General features: G+C 30.7%; 2 protein-coding genes and 1 pseudogene across 2 annotated transcripts; all 3 read left to right on the top strand.

Annotated features, from left to right (window-relative positions):
* The first annotated feature begins 158 nt into the window (after positions 1–158).
* On the top strand, positions 159–2,085 carry LOC100803229 (putative pectate lyase 2). Its single transcript, XM_006587913.3, has 4 exons — positions 159–923; positions 1,172–1,275; positions 1,345–1,483; positions 1,620–2,085. Exons 1-4 carry the CDS (start codon positions 192–194, stop codon positions 1,836–1,838), a joined length of 1,194 nt encoding a protein of 397 aa, XP_006587976.1. The 5' UTR covers positions 159–191; the 3' UTR covers positions 1,839–2,085.
* A 2,271-nt stretch (positions 2,086–4,356) lies between these two features.
* LOC100802705 (putative pectate lyase 2) lies at positions 4,357–6,397 on the top strand (annotated as a pseudogene).
* Positions 6,398–18,888: 12,491 nt separating this feature from the next.
* On the top strand, positions 18,889–21,360 carry WRKY23 (WRKY transcription factor 23). Its single transcript, NM_001361279.1, has 6 exons — positions 18,889–19,126; positions 19,221–19,322; positions 19,432–19,590; positions 19,719–20,093; positions 20,184–20,297; positions 20,416–21,360. Exons 1-6 carry the CDS (start codon positions 18,911–18,913, stop codon positions 21,073–21,075), a joined length of 1,626 nt encoding a protein of 541 aa, NP_001348208.1. The 5' UTR covers positions 18,889–18,910; the 3' UTR covers positions 21,076–21,360.
* Positions 21,361–22,821: the final 1,461 nt, after the last annotated feature.

Here is a 22,821-nt window from a genome sequence, read left to right as displayed (position 1 = left end):
CAATCATCTAGAGTCAACCGACCCACGTCTTTGTTGGCCAATGTACACCAATTATTTCTTGACAAGTAACTCTGAAACATTTCACAGCATGCCCTTCACCAATCGTGTGCACCACCTTCTCTACTAGTCCTCTATTTGGTATCTATAATATATAACCCCTTCAACCATTTGGAGACTCAAACCCACAAGCAATGGCAACTCTAACCACTCTTCTAGTAACTTTGTATTTTATAGTACCTGCCTTAGCTTCAACACCGAATAGAGATTCAACAAAGGAGTTCAACGCTCTCTCTCCTATTTCAAGCTATATCAACAAAACTCCTGAGGATGTTGTCATCATGAACACAATAGACTCATGTTGGCGAGCCAAAACAAATTGGGCTTCAAACCGCAAAGCCTTGGCAGATTGTGCAATTGGCTTTGGCAAAGAAGCCATTGGAGGAAAGTTTGGTGATATATACGAAGTCACTGACCCTTCTGATGACCCTGTGGACCCAAAACCAGGCACACTCCGTTATGGTGCAATCCAAACAGAACCCCTTTGGATAACCTTCGCCAAGGACATGGTTATTAGGCTCAAGAACGAGCTTATGGTGAATAGCTACAAGACCATTGATGGGAGAGGAGCCAAAGTGGAGATTGCAAATGGGGCTTGCATTACGATACAAGGTGTTTGCCATGTCATAGTGCATGGAATTAGTATTCATGATTGTGAACCGGGAAAGGGTGGCATGGTGAGGAGTAGTCCTGAGCATGTTGGGTATCGTGAAGGGTCTGATGGAGATGCCATTAGCATATTTGCTTCCTCTAATGTATGGATTGACCATTGCTTTTTGGCTCGTTGCACCGATGGTCTCATTGATGTTATTCATGCCTCAACTGCTGTCACCATCTCTAACAATTACTTCACCCAGCACGACAAAGTAAGCAATGAAAATCATATATAAACTTCTTTTTTATCCATAGAAATCGATACTAAGAAATTTACAACAACTAAAGTAAGTATAAGTATTAAGTATTGTATTCTACCAATTCAGTTAGACTTTTTTTTAACCTTTCTTTTCATGATAATATATACCATTTATTCAGTCCATTCTTGGGAGCTAATTTACCTCATTAGATTGGTCTTCTTCTGATTAGGTTAAAATGTTAATAAATAGACTCTTGGTAGGTGATGCTGCTAGGACACAGCGATGAATACACCGCGGATAAAGTAATGAGGGTAACAGTAGCTTTCAACCGCTTTGCCAGTGGCTTAATAGAAAGAATGCCAAGGTAAGAGTATGTGGGTTAGAAAGACAGTGAGTATTTTCATATTTACTTATTTATATTGATGACATGCAGGGTGAGATTTGGTTATGCCCATGTAGTCAACAACCTGTATGACGAGTGGCTCATGTATGCCATTGGTGGCAGTGCCGACCCTACCATTTTTAGTGAAGGGAACTATTTTACGGCTTCAAATGATTCTGCTGCAAAACAGGTTATTAAAAAAGGAATTAAAATAAAGTAATTAAGAGCACGAGGACTTTATATAGATTGTAATGTAAGTTAATAACAGATTAAGGATATAAATATAATATTATATATACTAAGGGTGGTTCATTTGTTGATGACAGGTTACCAAGAGGGAAAGTAGTGAAAAGTGGAACAATTGGAAATGGAGGAGTTTTCGGGATGAATTTATAAACGGTGCTTATTTTGTGCCATCTGGGTATGGAAGTTGCACGCCAATATATTCAGCTGCTCAAAGTTTTATCGCGGCCCAGGCATCTATGGTGCCCTTATTAACTCTCAATGCTGGGCCACTCAATTGTGTTGTTGACAAAGCTTGTTAAGTTGGTCCAACATTTTCATCTCTTTTTTTTTATTATTTTTGTTTTAAGATTTTGTGTCAATGGAATCTCGTTCGGAAGACATGCAAGTACTGAAAGTTATGTGTGCAGAAAAATGAATTCCATGCAACCCATTTTCGCAGTCCTTTATATATGCCAGAAAGTGAATTATCGTTGCATGCCCAGAAGAGTGCATCTTGCTTTTCTACTATATATGACTATGATATTTGGACATTCAATTTTTTCTAATATCTATTTGATACTTATTATTTTTCTTTATCTTTCTTTTTATTACATTATAATATTATTTATAATATTTATATTTTTTAATATATATATATATATATATATATATTTATTTTTTTAAAAATGTTATTCAATACTTAATTAGTGAAAAGAAAAATAATATATGTATAAGTAATATAATATGATACGAAAAAAGAAATAAAAAAATAAGAGATTTTATTTTATTTACATTCTAACTCTAATCTATTTACAACTTAGCTTTAATCGACATCCTACTTTCTTAAATTAATTCCAGAGGTATTTATAGTTACGGGAACAAGTTACAAATTAATAAACTTACATTATTGTAAGCGCATGTAAATAATTTTATATTGACGTAGCATGTGTTTAATTCTCCAATTTATAATTAGCAGTATAATCCTTAGGCTTATAATATAACAGGAACTACAGTGCCAATTAGAAAATGAAGGTTCCTAGAGGCCATATGATATCTATGCCACGCTGTATAGATAAACATCTCAACCCCTCAAAAGTCAAGCACCTCAAGGAAACAAGACCAGAAATAATTTTGAAAGCGTTTTTTTTATAGGTAAGTTTTGAAAGCGTTAATCTTAACAATACAGTAATTTTATGATATGATTTATCCTACCTTGTAACTTGATATTTGAACAGAAAATGATGTATATATATAGATTTAGTAATTAACGAGACGTTGTGACTTGAATTTATTTAGAACTATCTTCAAGAAATAATGACTGTTGTATCAATTTTAACTTGTTTTTAGGTTACACGTTATAACTTAAAATTGTTTGTATAATGCCCTGAAAATGCAAAACGAACCGACCAATTAGACCAAAAAGTAATTAGTCATATGATTAAGTGTCCGGTTCAAATGAATGACAGAACTAGTTTGGAGGAAAAGCGGGCAAAGAATCGGAAAGTTGGTCAAGAATTAATAAAATCCTATCAAAAACTAGAAAAAGTTGTTTCAACAAAAATGCTTATTAATGCAATGTTATTTTAATTTTCTTAAAAAATAAAAAATTAAAGTATTTATCTTTTTCTTTTTTATTCTAGACATAAATTTGCTATTGTTAACAAATATTATTATATATTGTTGAAACTTAGACCTAAATATTATCATATACTATACTGTATTTAATTTGATCTTTTGAGTATATTATGAATGGTAAAAACCTATAAAATTGTGTTATATTTTTTATTTTTATTGTTATAAATTTATGATATTATATTTCTTTTTTTTTTATTATTATTATTATTTGAACACGATTCTTTGCTTTTGATCCTAAATCCTAATTTAGTTTCTAACTTTGATATTATCTCAAAGACTATGCAATCTGATCCCTATTATACAAAAATAGAATTAGAGAATCAAATCAAGGCAGAAAAATCACATCTTCTGTTGTTACTAGCAAAATCTTCTCTTTTTTTTTCCTAATTTTCTTTTATTTGTTTCTAAATAAATCAAAGATTAATAGCTTTTGTAATTAGGAATGTTTATATATTTCTGTTATTAACAATTTTGTTTCTGTATTTTCATATTTCTGTTATTAGCAATTTTGTACATACGTTAGAAGTGGAATGCCTCTTAAGTTTTAATATAGAATTATTTCAACTATAAAAAGAATTCTTTATAAGAAAAATAAAAACATAAATGGTGATTGGATTGATGATAAAATAAAATCCTAATTATTTCAGAAAATAATATATGGAGGCTGAAATCCTAATTGTCTGTGCATCACTCAATTTTTTTAAGATTAGCATGGTGTTGTATGAAATATTTATCGATTTTGTTAATGATTAATCTCCATCTGAAAACTTGATTGATTATTTTTAATGAGATTCTCTTTTCCTAATCATGTTTTTTCATTCACATAACTCAAAAATGAGATCTTACTTTAAAGAATTGAATTCAATATCACTTGAATCAATTACTTGTTAATTGCATCACCTAATTTGATTCTGAATTGAATTATTTTTATCAAATTCAAAAATCAAATTGATAATTATTATCAGACATAGGAACTATAATAATTAGTTTTATAGGATAAAAAATACAAAATTATTTTATAATGTTAGTAATCAAATTAATCTCATTAAAATACTAAATTGAATAGTATTTGTGAAAGTCAAAGACTAAATAATTTGGTACTATAATTTAGAAATTAATTTAGTATACTTAAATTTAAAAATATACGACATTGGCTATGTATATAGAATTATACATTTTTCGTATGCTTGAGTGAAGTTTTAGATGGTAATTAGCAAAGTCAAACAAGCAGAGCTCGTGCATCCACGTTTTGGTTAACAGAACCAAAGAAATTAAAAGTCAAGCCCCTAAATCGTGTGCACAACCTCATCTAAGTCTGACATCTACACTATTAAATGAACTCACTCCATATGTAGCCTCAACCTCACAAGCAAGGCCACTTCTCCCACACTACTCTTGATTTCATGCTTCATACTACACCTTGCATATTCAACAGAAAGTGCAATTCTAAACAGGATAGACTCTTGCTGGCGTGCCAAATCAAATTGGGCATCAAATCGCCAAGCCATGGCTAATTGTGCAATTGGCTTTGGCAAAGATGCAGTTGGTGGCTAGTATGGATCAATATATAAAGTGACAGATCCCTTGGATGACCCCATAAGCCCAAAGACAGGCACACTTCATTATGGTGTGATCCAAAAACAAACCCTTTGTATCATTTTTGCCAAAGATATGGTTATTAGGCTCAAGAATGAGCTTATCATGAATAGCTACAAGACCATTGATGGAAGAGGTGCTAAAGTGGAGATAGCAAATAGGCCTTGCATTACAATACAAGGTGTTAGCCATGTTATCATGCATGGCATTAAAATTCATGATTGCAAACCAAGCAAGGTTGGCCTTGTAAGGAGTACCCAATCTCATCTTTGTTGGACCAGCGGTCTCAATAACATAGAAATAGGCTTGGAATGCAAAAAAAACAACAATTAATTTAATAATGTTCTTTAAATATGCAAGACAAAATTAATTGCAACAAAATAAATGATATGAGGAAAGAGAGAATGCAAACACATTTTTATACTGGTTTGACAAAGTCCGTCCTTACGTCCAGTACTCAAACTACTCACTTGAGATTTTTCACTCCCTTTGTAAAAATTCGTTTACAAAGTCTGAATTACATAGGGACAACCCTCCCTTGTGTTCAACATTCCTTACAACTTAAAAACTCTCGGTCCTTTAATCAATCTCATTGAATGAGAAGAAAGAAAGAAGAATTCTCTCTTGAAGAGAAGGATATCACAATTGAAGTCCATGAAAAAACTCTTAATGAATTTTCTAAGTGTTTGTCCAAGAGTTTCTTTTTAGAGAGCATTTGACAATGAAGTTCTCTAGGGATATCTCTCTCATACATTTTGTGTCTCAAGTCATCTATTTATAGGCCTTTGATGACCATTCAAAAATCTCTTGAACAGATGTGACTCTCAGAAGTTATTTTCTGAAGAGTTGTGACTCTTGAGAATTATTTTTTGAATTTCTGAATTCTTCACTTGGATCAAACTTGAGAAGCACTTATCTTTGGCATCATCAAAATTATGTATACATACATTCACAATCTTAACCATCGTCAAGGCTCTGATGGGGATGGCATTGGCATATTTGCCTCCTCAAATGTTTGGATTGATCATTGCTTTTTGGCTCGTTGTGCTGATGGCTTGATTGATGTTATTCATGCCTCAACTTCCATAACCATTTCTAACAATTACTTTACCCAACATGACAGAGTAAGCAAAACAAGTTCTTAATTATATTCCTCCTAACTAACTAGCTTGCAATACCATCATCCCTGTCATTTGTATATGCAGTATCTTTTTCTTGTGTATCATTGACTGAACAGTCACTATGATCCTATGGCCTCATTTTTTGTCAATGGTGCTGTCCCTTGAATACAGGTAATGCTACTAGGACACGGCGACGAATACTCAGCGGATAAAATAATGAAAGTAACGATAGTATAGCCTTCAACCGATTTGCTAGTGGACTAATTGAAAGGATGCCAAGGTGAGAGTGTGTTTTATAGATTGGATTTTCATAGAATAGTTGAAAAAATGTATATGTATTAACTTGTTTGTAAGCATGCAGGGTAAGATTTGGTTATGCACATGTGGTGAACAACAAATATGATGGGTGGAAGATGTATGCCATTGGTGGCAGTTCTAACCCAACCATTCTAAGTGAAGGAAACTACTACGTAGCTCCTAATAACCCTGCCACAAAACAGGTAAGGAAAGGAATATCATCAGAGTAACATGGAACACCCCACCACATGAATTAACACATAGGAGATGATCCACTTTTCCAACACACACAAACATGAGCCTAATGATCCACTTCAAAAGCTTAACTTCCCTATAAACTTGTTTCCTTTCTCTCACCTGGGATTACATGGACCCTCCTATTGTGCCTTGCAATATTATAATCTGTAAAACAAACAATAGCCTTATTACATATATACCTACCCAATTGAAATCATTGGGGGCTAGGGACCAAGCCATCGTTTTTATTAGTCATCTATGTAAAGGTTAAACTAATTACTTCATCCATATAAATAACACTCATTTAGGAATTAGTTTCTGTACCAAAAAAACAAAACTTTAGTTCATATAAGAGCACATAGGGATTAAAATCTAAATTTTTTAGACACTTAAAAAACATAATAACAATTTAACACCAAGAACCCATTGTGTATTAATAAGGGTATATAAAGACTAAACTTAATACTTTTTCATACAGAGACTGGTTCTTAAACAAGTGTCACTTGAAGGAGAAATTGTTATATATATCTTAGACTACCATACACCATACTTGAGAACAATCTTTATGTGGCATGTGACACAAGAAAATTTTAATGAACTTTTTTCCTATAAATTGAAAAACATGGCTACCTTGTTGTACCCATAAATTAATTGAGATCATAGACATGTGATAGTCCTCAACTATGTAATAACTTATCTTGTTTGGTAGACCAAATGATTAGTTTATTGAAGATGAACGTACCTTTGCAATGAGTAGTGGAGTTTCCATCCTTACACAGACGAATGAAACTCTGATTCTCAGTGTCAAACCCACAAGCCCCACCTCCTTTCAACGGATCCCGTATTCCGGAACCTGATCATAAGGCATAGGAGCACCAACATTCTTCCAATAAACGCTAGCATAAGTAGCACAATACTTAAGCATCAACCTCAGAGACTGAGTGGCTTTGGGATAGTAAGAGGAGCCTGGCAAGTGGCTGCAGAGATAGCTAGCACTGTCACACGAGGAATCACAGTGTTCAGAAAAGTGCTCACATGCAGAACATAGGCTGTCTTGGCTGCAGTTGAAGAACATGTACTCGTTCTGGATTGTCATGTTGTCAGAGTCAGAAAAAATGATGAGAGAATAGTGAGTTGAATGAGTAGTGATGATGACATTGTGTCAAGTGCTGCTTTTGCTTTTATATATTCCCCGATGATTTCTTTGATATGCATGACTTTCTTTGTTCTCCTTAATTAGTTGTTGCTTTTGTTGTCTGCACTGTTAAGCTTAGCTGCGGAACTAATGATTAATGTCTCTTTCACTCTCACTCACTCTCTCTCTCTCTCTGCTGATCTGGTTTTTCTAACTCTTGACAGTTTTGCTGAAGAATTAATCAAGATTAAAGATCCAGTGTGCACTTAGCTAAGAAAATAAATCCAGATAGAATGCATTAAATCTTTAATAAGCTAAAATTAATTTATATGTTTAAAATAAATTCTAGTTTTTTATTAAATTAAAATACACAAAATAATTTTAATTTATAAGAAATTTTAGATGTTTTTATCTTTTTTATTGAGTATTTATTAAAATAGATAATTTAAAAAAATATCTTTTTTCTACGTAAAAAGAATTTTTTAAAAAGATTCTTCTTTTGTTTGGACTAGAAGATATCTTACTAGCTCAAATCGAATATAATTATTATGTTTGACAAAAATTTTCTTTTAAAATTTGAACATTTAATTTAATATAATTGTATATTTAAAATTCAAAATTAGAAATACTCCTCCTCTTGAATAACGAATATAAGCAAAAGTAGTAAATTACACAAAGACATTGGTTTCGTGTGATCACACAAAGTCTCAAAAAATATTACAGTAATTTGCTAAAACAAAAACAACTAATTCATGATAACTAAAAAATTAGTCAGTATTATTTGATTATGTAAATTCTAATTAAAAATAATTGTTTTTCTGAACCACTATTTATTATAATTTGATATCAAGAATAAAACTAAAATATTAGAAATAAAAACTTATTAAATAAAAAGTATTTTAAAAAAAAATTCATCAAATATGATAAAATTAATTGAGATTTATTAATATTTAACATCAATACACAAGATTATTTTTTCTTATAATTCACACCAGAAGGATTACTAATTAAGCTGAAATGACACCATTTTTTAAACAATTTTATGTATTAGAAAACGCCCTATTATATAATCATATACTTTTATTCGAAGAATTAATATGCTATTCTTACACTTCTTTCAAACAAAAAAATGTGCTATTCTTACATCTTATAGGCACCCAGTCTGTTAATTATTATAAAGTTAAGCTACAATAATAGTCCAAGTACCAAACACCTACTGGAAACAGGCCCATGAGCTGGCCCAGAGTTGGAAATATAACTTGCCACAACGGAGGAAATAAGACAATTGACCCAAAACAAAAACAAAATATTTTTTTAATTGAGAAATATTAATTATTAATTTATTAATTTTTGTTAGCATGAAGCTTATCCCTCTTTCCCTTCACTCTTTACCATCAAATGCTTCTTTACATACACTGTCATTATATGTATTATATACTCTTAACTTATATTATGTTTTGTTTATAACTATCTTATTAGTGAGAAAAATATAAAAGTACTAAAAAATTTGGATAATTATTTTTAATGAGATATCTTCTCAAAATTACATATTTTCGTCTGAGTCCAGCATGAGTTAAGAGGAACACATTTAGTTCTACGCAGATCAACGACTTTTGATAAGTTTTTTTTTTTTTAAAGAAGTTGAGATAAATAAAATTAAAAAAAAACTTTTAAAAGGCAATTAAAAAAAGTTTTAGAAATTTTAATTTTACTTATTTTTTATTTATTTATTTCAAACCTTAAAATCTAAAAATAAACAACTTATAAATTTTAATTAAAAAAACACTTTCAAACTTAAAAAACTTATAAATTACCAAATAATCTTAAATTAAAAATTCCAATTTTTAACTAAAAAAAAATCAAAATTAAACAGTGCTTTATCGTGCTGGACTCCAAACTTTCTAAACTTGTAAAAAGATATTTAATTATATTTATGAAATAAACTTAACCCCATGTGTCCCTCAAAAACTTTATGTTCTAGTTCTGCCATGATATATATATATATATATATATACTTTCAGTGTTCAGACTTTGTTTAATAAAATAAATAAATAAATAAATTTCTGAAATAAAATGGACTTAAAACGGGCAAGCATGTGGACAATTTCATGCAAATATTAAAAGAAGAAAGTTTTGAATAAGCTTCTTCAGGTGACCAATGACCCACAAGCCAGATCTGGAATGGGTTTGAAAGTGGGAAAGTAAAGTCTGCTATCTTGTCGTGAAGTCATAAATCATAATATTGGTATGAATTATGATGCCTTGTTTTGTCTGCAAAGATGCTCTTAATGTTAGAAAATCTTGCCAAATCATGGGGACTAAACGCTGAAAGGCTAATCAATTCATTTTAGTTAATGAAAATATAGCTAGACAAAGCAGAAAACATTTCATTCCTATCTGACTATCTACAAAAAGGTGAAGGTCTTATCATATGTTTCAGAATATATCCTAATATTTAGTTTAGAAAAAATAAATTTTTATATTCTATTAAAAAAACTTTTTTTTTTATAATAAAACGACTTCTCTTTTCTAAAATGGCATAATCTTAATTCTTAAACCTATTTTAGTAATTTGGAATTTAATCCAATTAATCTAACCATAATGATGAAAACTGACTTTAATTTAAAAAAAAAGGGTTTGTAAATACAATGATTATCATGTATTATGTAAAATTAACCATAGATTTCTTAATATAACATTGGACCTTCCTACAAGTTATTTTTTATTTGTTAGTTTTGTTGGAGGTAAACACGTACACTCAGCCCAGTCAATAATAATTGTAATAGGTTTAACCCTTAAATTAAATGTGGTTCTAATTTGTTTATAAAAATTGAAGTTAAACCCTTTTTTTAATCATATCATTTAGCCAAATGGTTAAATACTTTAGCGTTTTTTTAGCAATTGATTGACTTTGACAAGTAATTATTTTTTAGTTTTCAGAAAGTTATATCAAATAAACGATTAACTTTTAGAATATATTCTACCAACCACACCTAATTTATCAAAATCATCCACTCATGGAAGAAATCAGGGATTTGTAAAATAATAAAAATAAATAAAAAGCACGTCAGACACACCCTTTTCGGACCTGGGCCAGTATCAATGGGCTTTAACCTAAAATTCTTTGTATACGACAGCGTCGAAATCCACTTTTTTACGAAAGTAGTATTAAAAAAAATAACGCATCGCATATAAATAATTTTAAAATTACTTTATTTGTGTAAATAGATTTTTTAATACTACTTTTATATATATAAAAAAAAAGTCTTGAACTCGTGTGCGGCACTTATCCTTCTCCCCCACGTCCCACTGTTTCTTTCTAGGAGTTTCAGTCAAACATCTTGTCAAAAAGGAGGTGAATTATTTGTAAGGATGGATAAATTGTTAACATAATTAAAAAGATTTTACACTATTAATCAATTAAAAATTAATTTTAAAATTAATTTTATTAATGTTAATAAATTTATTATATATTTATGATTGATGGATAATATAACAAAGTTTTGTATTTAAATTATATATGTTTTTTTTCTCAATTTATAAATATTTGTGTAAGAATTTTTTTTAGCAGTAAGACGACGGTCCTACCCTAACTCATCAATGTTTTTTTAATAAATAAAAAGGAAGAAAATTGTATTGTAAAAAAACTGGTCCATAATTTATTATGACATAGTATATGTTTTTGTTTGAGTTTGACGGTGGAAATACTAGTTGCAGCAGTAGCAGCGCCATGCATCCAATGCCACTCAAAACTACATAATTATTTCACAACATATCTTCCTTGCGGCTGATGAAAGTGACAAACAAACTACTACTCATATAAAAAACACTAAAGGATATATATGAATACAATACATCAACACTCACCAAGACAAGCAAGTGAGTGAATCAATGGAAAAAAAATATTTGGACAATTTTTATAATTTGATATAATCATATATATAGTTATCACTCAAAATAAAATCACATCTAATAATTAAATTGATCAAATTTATCACTTAAAAAAAGTTATTAAAAGTATTTCTGTATATCTATGTTGAAATTTATATCCGATGTTCAAACATTGCGTGTTTATGTACATATATTTTGGTCTTACATTTTCTTTTTTCGAATTCAGACATTTTTTCCTACATATTACCATAATCACACATCATAATTAAAAAGAACAAATAAATTTAAAACTTTACATTGAATAATAGATTACAATAATTATTTTTAGTTTTTTTTCTTGACATGACGAGTAATTATCATATTAAATTTGTCATTTCTATCATCATTTTAAAACTATCATTTTATTCTCTTTATATTTATTTGTTTGTTTTTTATTAATATTTGGAGATAAAATAATTAAGTAAGAATATATATAAAAAATTAATACATCTAAAAATTAAAAAAAAAATATCTTATAAAAATTTTGAAAAAAATCTTGTAATCACATATCTTTACCCTTAACTAGGAAGAGTACGTTCTTCTTTGAAACAAAAAACCTTCTTGTGTACCCCAAAAAAATCATCACCTTCAAAGCATTGAACATAACCCCATTAAAGGAATTGACAACGTCCGTTGAACGTTGACTAATTAGTAACTGCAGAAGATCGAATATATATAACGGGATGGGTGAAAAAGAAAAAGAGTTCTACCATTTGAACACCTAAAAAAAAATTATATATATGTGGTATTATATATGTAATGATTTCTATTTTTTATTTATATATATATATATATATATATATATATATATATATATATATATATATATATATATATATATATATAATATTTTAAAATTGGAAGGCACAACATTTGGTTGTCCACTTTTAATGTTTAAAAGAGAAAATTCATCCAAGACAACTGTCAAGCGTACATATAACTGTAGTTGTTTATGTTTTAATCATCACTTTATTTTATCTCTATCTCAACTTAAGTAGATAAAATAAAAATAATCAAAATCGAAAAGATAATTATTAACAAAATCTCTTGACCAGATAACATTCTTTAATGCATTAATCTTGCAACATACTTAATGACATATATATATCTTGGTTAAAGAAAAAGAAAAGGACAAAAACAAAAAGTTAAGAAACCATAGCAACTGTTTCTTTGAAAGTAACTTTTCTGAATCAAATATCAAATATAAGTATAATAATTAGGTGTTTTGCTTTGTTTCCTTAGTTAACTAATTAGCCAAAACACGTGGCTTGGACCATATGACATTCAAACAGTGGAAATAATTGTCCATGCATGGTTTTGTATGGATTGGTTTAGAGTACAACTAGAGAGAGATGTCTGCGTTCAAACTATTTCCAACGCCCAAAGAAAAGTATATAGGAAACAGATCGATGCGGCTGCTAAGGGAGGAATTAACAGTCCCGTGCAGAAATTGTTTTTCAAAAGCATGTGAAAAAGGTACCTTTTATGAGTAAAAAATCACTTATATATATACAGTTTAAAAATGAAACCAGAAGTTTAGCACACGGTTATATTATAGTAGTTGCTGATTCCGACTACCCTAGAATAAAAAGTGCACCATAACAAATTTACAACTCCCTTGTATACTAGAGCTACATTGTGATGTGAGGCATATTAAAAGCAGAGCACAAGTTCAAACACTTGCACGTAATAATTTATTGAATTCAAAGCATTCAATTTCAGGGACCTCATCAACCTCACATCTTGATTACTACAATTTCAATTTTTTTGCAACAAAGAAAACGAAAAATTGGTATCACCATAAATAGTCAGACATGCTTGGTCGTTGGTCAGCAAATGCAGGTAATACATAGGTTTTATTTTTTCCCGAGAATTATAGACGACTTAAAAAAAAAAAAATTAGTCAATGACGTACGTAGTATACACACAATTCCTACTTCACTATATACCTCACCGTCGGGTCAAGCTTAAATCTCTAATTTCAAATTTTGTACAAATAAAAACAGAAAATAATCGACCTATTTGATCTCTACTTAATTATTTTAACATTTCAGTTGAATTATTGATGGAGAGGCATGGTAATGAATTAATAATAAATGAAGATAGTATGTATTTAAAATGTGGGAGCATTAGTTTCAAGAGTTGAAGAAAGATAGGGGTATGAGAAAAATGTTAGAGTTGACTAGGATATTGGTTGACGATTAGATCCTGACCCACGTGGCTTACTAGTTTGACGTAGAAATATGGTGTGTGGTTAGGTTGTGACAGCAGGTATTGTAGAAAATTGGCCATTGGGCGCCCAACGGCATAATGACAGCTCTTGTTGCGTACCCTCCTAAGGAACCTATTGATACCTTTCACATTACAATTATTATCACCCCATCTTCAATAAGTCCAACATTTTTAATGATTATTTAAAATTATAGTAACAAATTGTGCTCTTTGCCAGATATACTTCTTAGGCGTTGCTATCTACGTTGGACACAAATTGGATGAGACTGTCCTGTTTCAACGAGGCATATATATACGCCAGTCTCCAATTTATTTGGGGTGAAATAATTAAGTAATCATTCATTAATATATATATATATATATATATATATATATATATATAGTACCTCTACATTTATATTTATATAATGTGATGAAATTAAACACAATAGAGGTGTGTAGATTTAAATTTCGTATGTTACTTATTCCTAGTATATAACAATTACTCTCCTCCCCCTCTATAAGAAGGTTTTTGTTTCAAAGAAGGACTCTTCCTAGTCAAGGGCAAAGAAAGGATGCTCGGATCGTGTGAGCTCTTTTTTCTTTGTTTGGTAACATCAAGAATTGCCTTTTCCCCTCAAACTTTAGCTATTTTTTCAAAACAAGTATTAAAGGCAATTTGAAAGAGACCAAAGTTAAAGAAAAACGTCGCAAGGTATTGAAATTTGTTAATGCATGGAAGGAAGAAAAAGTAGTCTCTGTACGGATATTATTAAACTATTAGTTCCCTCCTATTTCCTCGTTCTAATTACCATTTACATTTACATGGGTTGGAGAATAAAACGGTTGGGTAGGTTACCTCGTCTTAATAGTTTCCTCTGTGACAATATCTGGAGTTTAATCTCTATTAATTTTTAAAATAAATATGCTAGGTTTAAAATCGATGTAATCTATTACTAATTTTTATAAAATAAATAAATTTTATTTTAATAATCTTAATTTTTTTAATCAATTTTAATGCATGTTTATAAATTTAATTTTAAATGATTTATATGATCATTGATAATGCCATGATATGCATGTAGTCATTATTAAAAAGAGTGGAATTATTTCAATTTTTGTTCAATTTACGAAAAACAAAACAATTTTTTGAAATCAAACTTAATCATATTCAAAATAATTAAAAGCATATTTTTCCCTAACAAGATATTTAACTTTGATTCTCACATATAAAAAAAATTATAACTTAGAACATAAAGTAAAAAGAAAAAAAAAGTTAATTTCTACCAATATTATTTTTTTAAAAAAAATTATTTAATTAAATTTTCATACTTTTTGTTTGTTTCCTTTCTCTCTCTACCATACCAAACATATCATTATAATGTTTATACTTTAAGCTTACTACCTACCTATATAGAAGACAAAGACAATAGGAGAGGGCATGTTCTTGATCTCCATAATTAAGCTACCTTGCAAATTAATCTTTTGTAGGAAAGAACTTTCATTCCCCTGTATCTTATTTGGTGTTTGGAGTGGCTTTATTTTTAGTTTTTAAATTTTTAAAAACTAAACCTATAATTGTTTATTTTATAACTTTTTTGAAAAAGTTGTTGACAGCAACATCTCTTCCACAAATTAATCATGCATTTTTTTAATTCCATTAAGTCAAAATTACTCAAACAATAGTGATAAATAAAATAAAATTAAAAACAAACTTAACTTACAAAACCCACAAAACACTTGGAAAAAATGGACATCGGCTTCATTTTAGAAGATAAAATTGATTAACATACTCTCTCTCTTTTTCGATACACAGCCTACAACTTGCATCGGGCCAAATAGTTTGCTTTACCACCTCTAGAAATGGTGAAAAGTGGAGAAAAACTTCTATAGAGATAAGGTTACTTTTTTAAAATTAAAATTAAAACTAAGAATTTTTTTTCCTATTTCCAAAAATGAGTTAAAATTTTGAAATTGTTTTTAAAATCATTTCAAACCCTTATATCCAAACAAATTTTATTTTTCAAATTTAAGTTTAAAAACCAAAAGCTAGAAATTCACAATCTCAAGACTGGATAATAATAAGTTGATTGCTAAAAAATATATATATTAATAAACAAATTATAGACGATGATTTTAGGATAGGAATAATATATATATATATATATATATTGTCAGTGTATCAAATTGTTGAGAAAAAAAGTCATAAGAGTCATTTTTAACAAATAAAAGTTAAACCAATAGCATATATAGAAAATTGATGAGTAGACTTTTATTTCGACGCACAGCTTACAATCCGCATTGAACCAGATAGTTTGCTTTAACACCTTTAGAAAATGGTGAAGAGTGGAGAAAAACTTCTAAAGAGAAAAGATTACTTTTAAAACTTAAAATTCAAACTAAGAATTTTTTTTCCTGTTTCCAAAAATGATTTAAAATTTTAAAATTAATTTAAAAATCATTTCAACTTGTATATTCAAACAATCGAAAAATAAGAAAACGCCACAATGTTGTTTGTTGCGTCAATTTCTTGAATTATAGGCTTAGAAATATAGGCTAATTAATATATAAACATTAGGTGCTTCGTTGCACATTCAAATTCTGAAATTGTCAATTTCTTGAAATCGAGGGACAGAAATAATATTTTTACTTTTAAAATGCTACAACCTAAATGTTATGACTTCCACCGAAATAAAGAGGTGAATTAATTAATTAAAATATATAAACTTAAGTTGATTCCGTTGCAGCTTAACGTTGTTAATTAGAAAAAGAAAACTATAGAGACTTTGGAGAAATGTTGTTGATTGTAGCTAGACCAAATCATCTTATTCGATGCATGGTATTTATTTAACATTGTTTTTTGGCTGAGGGACTTCCCCGTTTGTTTCGGTCAATGAATACACAAAATGGAAAATGATTAATCATGTGAGTGGTTGACGGACGAATCCTAATTTCCCCATTAGAGCGTTAGCCAATACAGCCACCTGTTGTCTAACCAATACAACAAAAATTAAGCCATTCAATGAATGATTAATTTTTTGTCACCTTCACAATACAAAATAAGTAACTAATTTACTTGCACAATATCAATTGTTTCTAGTATTTATACTATAAACTTTCTAAAAAAAGTATTTACAATATAATTGAAAAAAAATCAAAATGATTAATATGATGGTGTAAGATTTCGTTGTGTTCATGTGAAAAATTATTTATTTAATAAAAAAATTTGTGTTCGAATTTTAATATATACAAAAAAATTTAAATCTACAAACTATTAAATCAATTATAATCATGTATTACATAAGTAAAATTAGTCTCTAAATGAATGAATTAAAGATAATAAGAGACATTAGTGATCTTAAAAGAAAAAAGAAGCTATATATATTGAAAAGATTATACATAGTAGTAAATGTAGGATGTTGAATAATGAATGATAAGAAAGTGTGAGGAGATGAGGGGGGGTCCCACAAGTAAAGAGTCAACAAGGTACCCGGGGGGTTTGGATCTGAAATGTGGTGGGTGGGGCCAAGCAAAGACAAAGTTACTTGGGCAACCAGTCTTGGGTGACCCTAGGAGAGAGAGAGGGTTGACTTGGCTTTTGCTTTATGGTGTGTTTTTCTGTTAAATGGGTTTGTGTTTGTGTGTGGGAGGAGAGAGAAATTAGGGATGATTTTCATCACGTGAAACGTTCCCGCACCAATCGGGGGCGGTGGCTCTTTTTCTTGGTCATTTATGAGTCAGTCAAAACCTTTCTTCACGAAACCAAGACGAAACCCCCGCACGTCTTGTTTTCTTTTCTAAAAACAAGGACCAACAAAATCATCATCGGGTCGGGTCTACATGTACGATAGTAATTTCATCCACCTTCATCCAACAATGCCCCATTTATTTAATTAAATTTTAATAGTACTATCCTTTTTCCTTGGTTAAAGATACTCCTATATTGTTATTTATTGCCTCGGGATTGGATTTGGATCATCTATTTTTTTGTTGAAATATTTGGATCACTTATTACTCCCTCTTATTAAGACAACATTTTTTTCTTCTTCTTAAGTACGGATTTCTTTGGGGAAAAAAGTATTTTTTAACTCCTGATAATATTGATTATTCTTAAAGAAGTAGAAAAATAATATATGATATAAAGATAATTAATAAAATAAATAAAGGATATAATAAAAAACAAATCACAATTTTAATAAAGATAAAAATACTAATTATATTTCTTAATTAGTGTATTACATCCTTAAATGACACTTAAAAAGAAACACAAACTAATATATATTTTCAAAAAAACTTATTGACTACATAAATTATAATGACAAAATAATTAATTTTTAACATCTTCATCAAAAGAATTTAATTGTGAATTCATTTAAATATTTAAGTAAAGTATTAACAGATACTTATATACATTAATTAAAAAACTAATATTTTTTATAATTTAATTAACTCGTTGAGATAAACTAAAAAGGCTTTAAAGAGATACTATAATAGAAGAAGAAAAAGGAGTACTATATTTCGATGGAGATTTGTTGCGGCGAGATTTATATATATATATCGACGTTAGTTTAACTTAAATAAATGTTTCGAAGGAAATACTTCCATTTTTATTTATAATATCTAATTCATTAACATTAAAAAAATGATTAATATACTTCCTTATTTTCTATTTATAAGAATTAAGTTTGAAATAATATTTATTTTATTTTATAAAACTCAATTTATAATATTTTTTGGATTAGTTAATTTCAGACAAAAAATATTATTTATTAAAATAAAAAATAAAAAATATTCACAAACCATTAAAATATAAAAATATTAATAATATGGATAATTTTTAAAAAAATTATAAATTTAAGATAAATATATTCTTATCGACTCCTCCCTCCATTTCTACATATAAAATTTAATTATTTATCTCATCTTTTTTTTAATAAAAAAGATTTGTAATTTAAAACTAGTTAATCCAAGAAATCGTTATAAATCAAATCTTAAAATGTATATATATATATAATTTGAAAGTTAAGACATATAAATAGAAAGAGAGGAAGTATAGATGAAACCCGGGGCGGGTGGGTAACCCAACGACCCAAATGTGATTTAGTTGTGTGGGAGTGCTGACGCAATAATTTAGGGAAATTATTAGAAATTTGGCTTTGGTGGAGGCTCCCAAGTCTTTTTATAGCCCAATCCATTGCAGCGGAGAAAGACTTCATCTCTCTTATCCCTTATGGACAAAGGATGGGTTTCCTCTCAATCTCTTCTTCCTCCCACACCCGACAATACTATGTTTCCTCTCCTCGGATTCCCCGTCAAACTCAGCCGCCCCACCATGGAACTCCACCATGATAACCGCAAACTTGTCGCTGAAGTCGACTTCTTCTCTCATACTCCGCCACCCAACATCGTCAAGAAGGAACTTGATCAAACACCTCTTCACATTAATGTAACCTCTCTAACCGCCTTTCATCCTTTTTTTCAATTATTTTTTTGTGCTTAATTCTAATCAATTCTCTCTCTCTCTCTCTCTCTCTTTATAGACTGGTTTACAACTCCTTACTGCTAACACCAGGAGTGACCAATCTACCGTGGATGACGGGCTTTCATCGGATGCAGAAGATAAGCGAGCCAAAACCACCGAGGTACATAATTTAATTTAATGTCATATTTGTATCGATTTTTATTTATTTTACATAGCCTTTGAAATTTAAGTGTTAATTACTCACTGAATTGTATACTTTTTTTATTCAGCTTGCACAGTTGCAAGTGGAGCTTCAACGCATGAACGCTGAGAACAAGAAGCTGAAAGAGATGCTCAGCCATGTCACCGGTAACTACACCGCCTTGCAGATGCATCTTGTGACACTAATGCAACAGAACCAGCAGCGAACAGAAAGCACGGAAAATGGGGTACTTATAAATTCCAAGTATTAATAATTACTGCCTGGTTTCTTTGAATTGACTTTCTTTTCATTTATAACAGCATAAACGGTGGGTTAAATTTATGAGATGTTAATAATGATAATGTTGAAATTCAGGTTGCTCAGGGAAAGGTTGAGGATAAAAACCATGGTGTTGGTGGAGGAAAGGTACCAAGGCAATTCCTTGATATAGGTCCCAGTGGCACAGCAGAAGTAGATGATCAAGTATCTGATTCTTCTTCTGATGAAAGAACACGATCGAGCACGCCTCAGGACAATAACACTGAAGCTGGAACAAGAGATGGAGCGAGAAATAACAATGGTAATAAAAGCGAGTTGGGTAGGGAAGAGAGTCCAGACTCAGAATCACAAGGTTGGGGTCCCAATAAGCTTCAGAAAGTGAACCCTTCCAATCCTATGGATCAATCCACTGCAGAAGCCACAATGAGAAAAGCTCGTGTCTCAGTTCGTGCCCGATCAGAAGCTCCCATGGTACGTATTATAATTAAATATAATATGTTTTCATCAACCAATTAATTAAGTTATTCTCAAACTGAATTATCTGATTTATCATTGTTGCAGATTAGTGATGGGTGCCAATGGAGAAAATATGGACAAAAAATGGCTAAGGGGAATCCATGCCCTCGAGCATACTACAGATGCACTATGGCAGTTGGTTGCCCAGTTCGCAAACAAGTCAGTTTTTCTGATTGATCAGCGCATATAATAATAATAATAATTATTATTAACCTTATCTACTAAGCATTGTGGCTGAAGCTAATATATTGATATTTCTTGGTTTGTGTTAATATAGGTTCAACGTTGTGCTGATGATAGAACAATTTTGGTGACAACATATGAAGGCACACATAACCATCCACTGCCACCTGCTGCTATGGCCATGGCATCAACCACTGCAGCTGCTGCTACCATGTTGCTGTCTGGATCAATGTCCAGTGCAGATGGAGTAATGAACCCCAATTTGCTAGCCAGAGCAATTCTTCCTTGCTCTACAAGCATGGCAACACTTTCAGCTTCAGCACCATTCCCCACTGTGACTTTGGACCTCACACACAACCCAAACCCATTGCAATTTCAAAGGCCTGGTGCCCCATTCCAAGTACCCTTCCTCCAAGCACAGCCTCAGAATTTTGGGTCCGGAGCCACCCCAATTGCACAAGCACTTTATAATCAATCAAAATTCTCTGGTCTTCAGTTGTCTCAGGATGTAGGATCTTCTCAATTAGCACCACAAGCTCCCAGACCACCCTTGCAGCCAAGCCAACATCCCTCACTGGCTGACACGGTCAGCGCCGCCGCCTCTGCCATCACTTCCGATCCAAACTTCACCGCCGTGCTCGCTGCCGCCATCTCCTCCATCATTGGGGGAGCTCACAATTCAAACAACAACAACAATAACAACAGCAACAACAACACGAGCAGGACTACTATTAGCAGCTTTTCAGGAAACTGAACATTTTCTTTTTGGTTCCATTAACTTTGTATTTTTGTACTTGGGTACTATAAGGGAAAATGAAACCATAAATGTTCATATTCTTTTTAGTCCATGTATTGGGAGGGATATATCATATATTAGATCAGAAAAAAAATGTTTCATTTTTTTGTATCATCAATTTCTCTTTGAATAATGTTGTATATTTGATTCAAAAATTCTCTTGGGAGTAAATAGACAAGGGCAAATGAAGAAAGAATCGTCTTTTATTTTTTCTTCCTTTGTCTCGTGTTTATCTTTAATTTTTATCTTGGCCAGCATGCTTTCTGACAATATTGAAAACAGCATAGATGGTAACCCATCCAAAAGGAACAAAAAAACGAAAAGAATAAGAAGAAAAAACGATATACTAACAGCCAATATTGAACGTGTTTGCGACGAATATTCGGATTTTTCCCATTGGTCAAGAAATACGGCCATTACTATTTGACATGGACACGTAAATGAATAGTAGTAGTTCGATAAGAAGTAGTAATCGATAGGTGGACTTTAGCTAGGGTAAGCCACGCTAGCAACTTCGTGTGCAAACGGTGTACGTGAATGTGAGAGTATTTAAGCGAATTGAATGGTAGTAATAAATTAATAATAGGGTCAACTTAATAATTAATATAGGAGGTGGAAATGGAAAAGGGAGATGGTAGACGTTGATTGGAGAAAGTTGGATACAATTTTTGACTTTGTGTGGATGGACGTCGCGTCCACGTTAATGCCACCTTAAAGGTCATTGGACGAATCATGTGAGAGTATCTAAACTATGAATGGAGCAAGACATGTCACCTTGTTGCTCACCGTACTTCACACACCGTACAAATGGGTCTTCTTCAGCTTTTATTTGACTCTATCCAAACCAAGGTGGGTGACTTGTGTGATTGGTTAATGATCCAAGAAAAAAAATTAAATAAACAAAGATAATGTATATTTTTTTTCCTATGAATAATTGAATATAGGTTCACGTGCTTCCATGTGAAGGAGGAGACTATTTTTGGATTTGCGATCAACCCCTTTTCAAAATCATAGCCTAACACGGATGCAAGTTATATGATCAAGAAAGATACGGTGCATATGAGTTTAACTTATGTCGACGGGAAAAAAGAAATTTGAAGTGTTTATTCACATACTGTTGACAGGTTGATACTAAAAAGGTCTTGTTTGTGTATAACTATTAGGGATACTACTATTTTTTTGGTAAAGAAATGATGATGAGCGAATGAGCGTAACGTGGAGCATTTAAGTCAGTTTCAAGTTTTCAACCACTATTGAAGATAAGATTTTTTAATCATGTGTGATTCAATTATTTATACGAGTAAAATGTATTTATACTAAAAAAAATTACGTAAGCTTAATAAAAAAAATTAACTAAAATACTTAATAAAACTATGACGCGTCATTATATGAATTATGGTTTACTTTTAATAAGAGGAATTTCAAATTGTATTTCCCAGTTGATTGATTATTAATGAAATGGCATGATCTTCTTCCTCTATATAAAAAAAAAAACAGGAATTATTATGCAATTATGTTGACTCAAACCAAACGCATTGCTTTTATTAAATGTGAAGTGAAGGACATAAAAACTAGGGGTAAAGCGATGAGTACTACACATACGGACCAGAGTGAAGAATGAGGAATAGGGATTCAGACAATACTTGGAACTTGGTAGCATCAGCTCATGAGTTAGGACTTAGGGTAGGATATAATTCACTTAAT

Source organism: Glycine max, chromosome 9, assembly GCF_000004515.6.
Source record: "Glycine max cultivar Williams 82 chromosome 9, Glycine_max_v4.0, whole genome shotgun sequence".
In the NCBI taxonomy this organism is placed as follows: Eukaryota; Viridiplantae; Streptophyta; class Magnoliopsida; order Fabales; family Fabaceae; genus Glycine; species Glycine max.
This window is presented reverse-complemented; position numbering and strand designations above follow the sequence as displayed.